This window comes from Protomyctophum parallelum (assembly GCF_964188405.1).
Source record: "Protomyctophum parallelum genome assembly, chromosome: 4".
Lineage (NCBI taxonomy): Eukaryota > Metazoa > Chordata > Actinopteri > Myctophiformes > Myctophidae > Protomyctophum > Protomyctophum parallelum.
The window spans coordinates 38624053-38626552 of NC_139700.1; the positions used below are offsets into that span (position 1 = coordinate 38624053).

General features: G+C 39.5%; 1 protein-coding gene across 4 annotated transcripts in view; it reads left to right on the forward strand.

Annotated features, from left to right (window-relative positions):
- cbfb (core-binding factor subunit beta) overlaps nt 1-2500 on the forward strand; it is a 40885-nt gene that overhangs the window by 606 nt on the left and 37779 nt on the right. For all 4 annotated transcript variants that reach the window (XM_083763509.1, XM_083763508.1, XM_083763506.1 and 1 more), the window contains exon 2: nt 497-583. In XM_083763509.1, the coding sequence (XP_083619635.1) occupies nt 497-583 (87 nt within the window). The remainder of the gene's footprint in view (nt 1-496; nt 584-2500) is intronic.

Here is a 2500-nt window from a genome sequence, read left to right on the forward strand (position 1 = left end):
CGCGACCACTGACACGATCTCTCTAGGGCTGCATTCGTCGCGCACAGCGGAACTAAAACGATCACATTTTATTGAATGATGTATAGAAATTAAGCCTTCAATCACCTAGCTTTGTTCCTTTGTTCTGTAAATTTACATAAATATGAAACGAATTATAGTGAGAATTTGAAATTACCTTTTAATTATTCCCCCCCCCCCCGTATTTTGGTATCGTGCCACATTACTTTTCTGTCTTCTTTTGAAATAAAGATGTGGGCTTTCCCCGTGTGTGACTTCTTTTCATTTTAACTTTTGTTTGTTGTCCTTATTTTATAGAACATATAGGCCCGCCTGTAGCCTATAATATGATATATCAAAATGTCCTTTGTCTTATTAGATATCTTTATGCGTCTGACTCTGACATGTTAACAGTTTTCTCAAATCCTGTTTCTCTCTCTGATGATTTATTGATGTGTTGTTTTTTTTAATTTATTTTGTACTTTATTTGTATTTTTAGATAAAATATACTGGGTTCAGAGATCGGCCTCATGAAGAGAGACAAGCCCGCTTCCAGAACGCCTGTAGGGATGGACGGTCAGAAATAGTGAGTGGAAGCTTTTCTCCTCAATGGAAACACGAACCGAGGGAATAAACTGCAGCCCTTTTTACATTACCTTCAATGAAAGCTTGTGTTTTGGTATAATATAGCTGTGTGGTTCTCAAACCTTTTCCTGCCAACGACCCCCAAATTAATATGTAGGCTCAAAATAGCTTTAGAAATGGAATAAAGTGGTTAAAATAATTGTGATGCTATATTAAATCATTTTGCTGGGCACCCCTGGAACCTCCCCCCAAGGACCCCCCTTTGAGAGCCACTGGAATATAAAGCTCTCGCTGTTCTGTGGTTGACCATCATGTGCTGAGGGATGATTGACGGACAGAATAGAGATGAGATAGATGTGAGTTGTGCCTTTTGACCAAATCTCCCAAATTTGGCCATGATTCGAAATATTTTGAAAATGCATTTGAGAACACTGGTCCCCTCAGAAAACGCAGAATCTCAAGAAGACCATTCACTGCAGCCTTGCAGTTGTTATTTGACCACTGTTCCACTGACCGCACACACACACACACACACACACACACACACACACACACACACACACACACACACACACACACACACACACACACACACACACACACACACACACATGCAGTGGTGCAAAAAGTACTCAAATTTTTACTAACGTACCAAAAGTAGAAAGTACTCATTATGCAGAATGTCTCATTTCAAGTTTTCTAATGTAGGCCTGCCCTATACTGTAAAAATATTGTAGATAGGCTATTTTCAAAATAGCTGAAATGTACGGTTTTATATAGGGTTAAAGTGGGTAATTATATGTTTTGTAATAATAATCAAAATCTGCAAAGTGAACTAGTAACTAAAGTTTTCAAATAAATGTAGTGGAGTAAATGCACAATATTTGTCTCTGAGATGTAGTGGAGTAGAAGTAAAAGTATTGGAAATTGGAAATACTCCAGTAAATTACAAATACCACAAAATTGTACTTACGTACAGTACCAAAGTAAATGTGTTACTTTCCACTACTGCACATACGCAAGCAAGGCCTTCTTCTTCATCCTCTACAGTCTACACGTTCACTGCTGTTTATCTCTGCCAGTGTTTGTTCTTCTGGCAGCTACAACCTCACACAATCACAAAGCACGTATTATTATCACACATGTCCTTATTGGTTATCATTATGCAGGCCTGTAATTTTAGGCTCTAGACTGCGCAATACCACCGCCGTAATCTGTAAGACCGGCGTTCTGTTGTCACGTGTGGCAGTTTTTTAAAGCTTCAGTCCGTAGCTTGTATGTCTTTCCGTCTCCCCCTCCCCATCACGGAGTGGTAGATTGTTTAACTACTGCCACCGAAGAGGCGATAAAGAAGATGGCGCATATTATATATCTATAGTGTTCGATCTGGTGCGCCAGTCTCGTGGGAAACCACCTTCAACTGATGCAACGCAAGTTATAATTAACATACTGCACCATATAGATTGGATACATTTTATGGATAAAACATTTTATTAATTAAAATAAGTCTCAGATTGTAGTGTAGAATTACACTATTATTATTACTTTTATTTGTATTATTATTATTATTATTATTATTATTACCAGTAACAAGCCCGGACGGCGAGAAGCGGGCGAGGTCGCGCTGAAACAACAAAGCTTCTTACTACGGCACAGTTGAGAACAGTGAGGTCAGATGTAGAGTTGCTGGCCGGCTCCATATATTCAGATCTAGTACAACACACCATGTGTGGCTATCCAGGGTTTGATCAGGTCAGTGTCGTGATCCTCATAAATTGACATCCAGGTGATGATAGTCAGCTCCACATTATGGAGATCCGTGTGTTGTACCAACTTGGTTCATTTGCAAGTCTGAGTTGCGTCGCGGCAATCACAGTGGTTGGACTGACAACCATATATGGAGATCTATGGGTCTCCA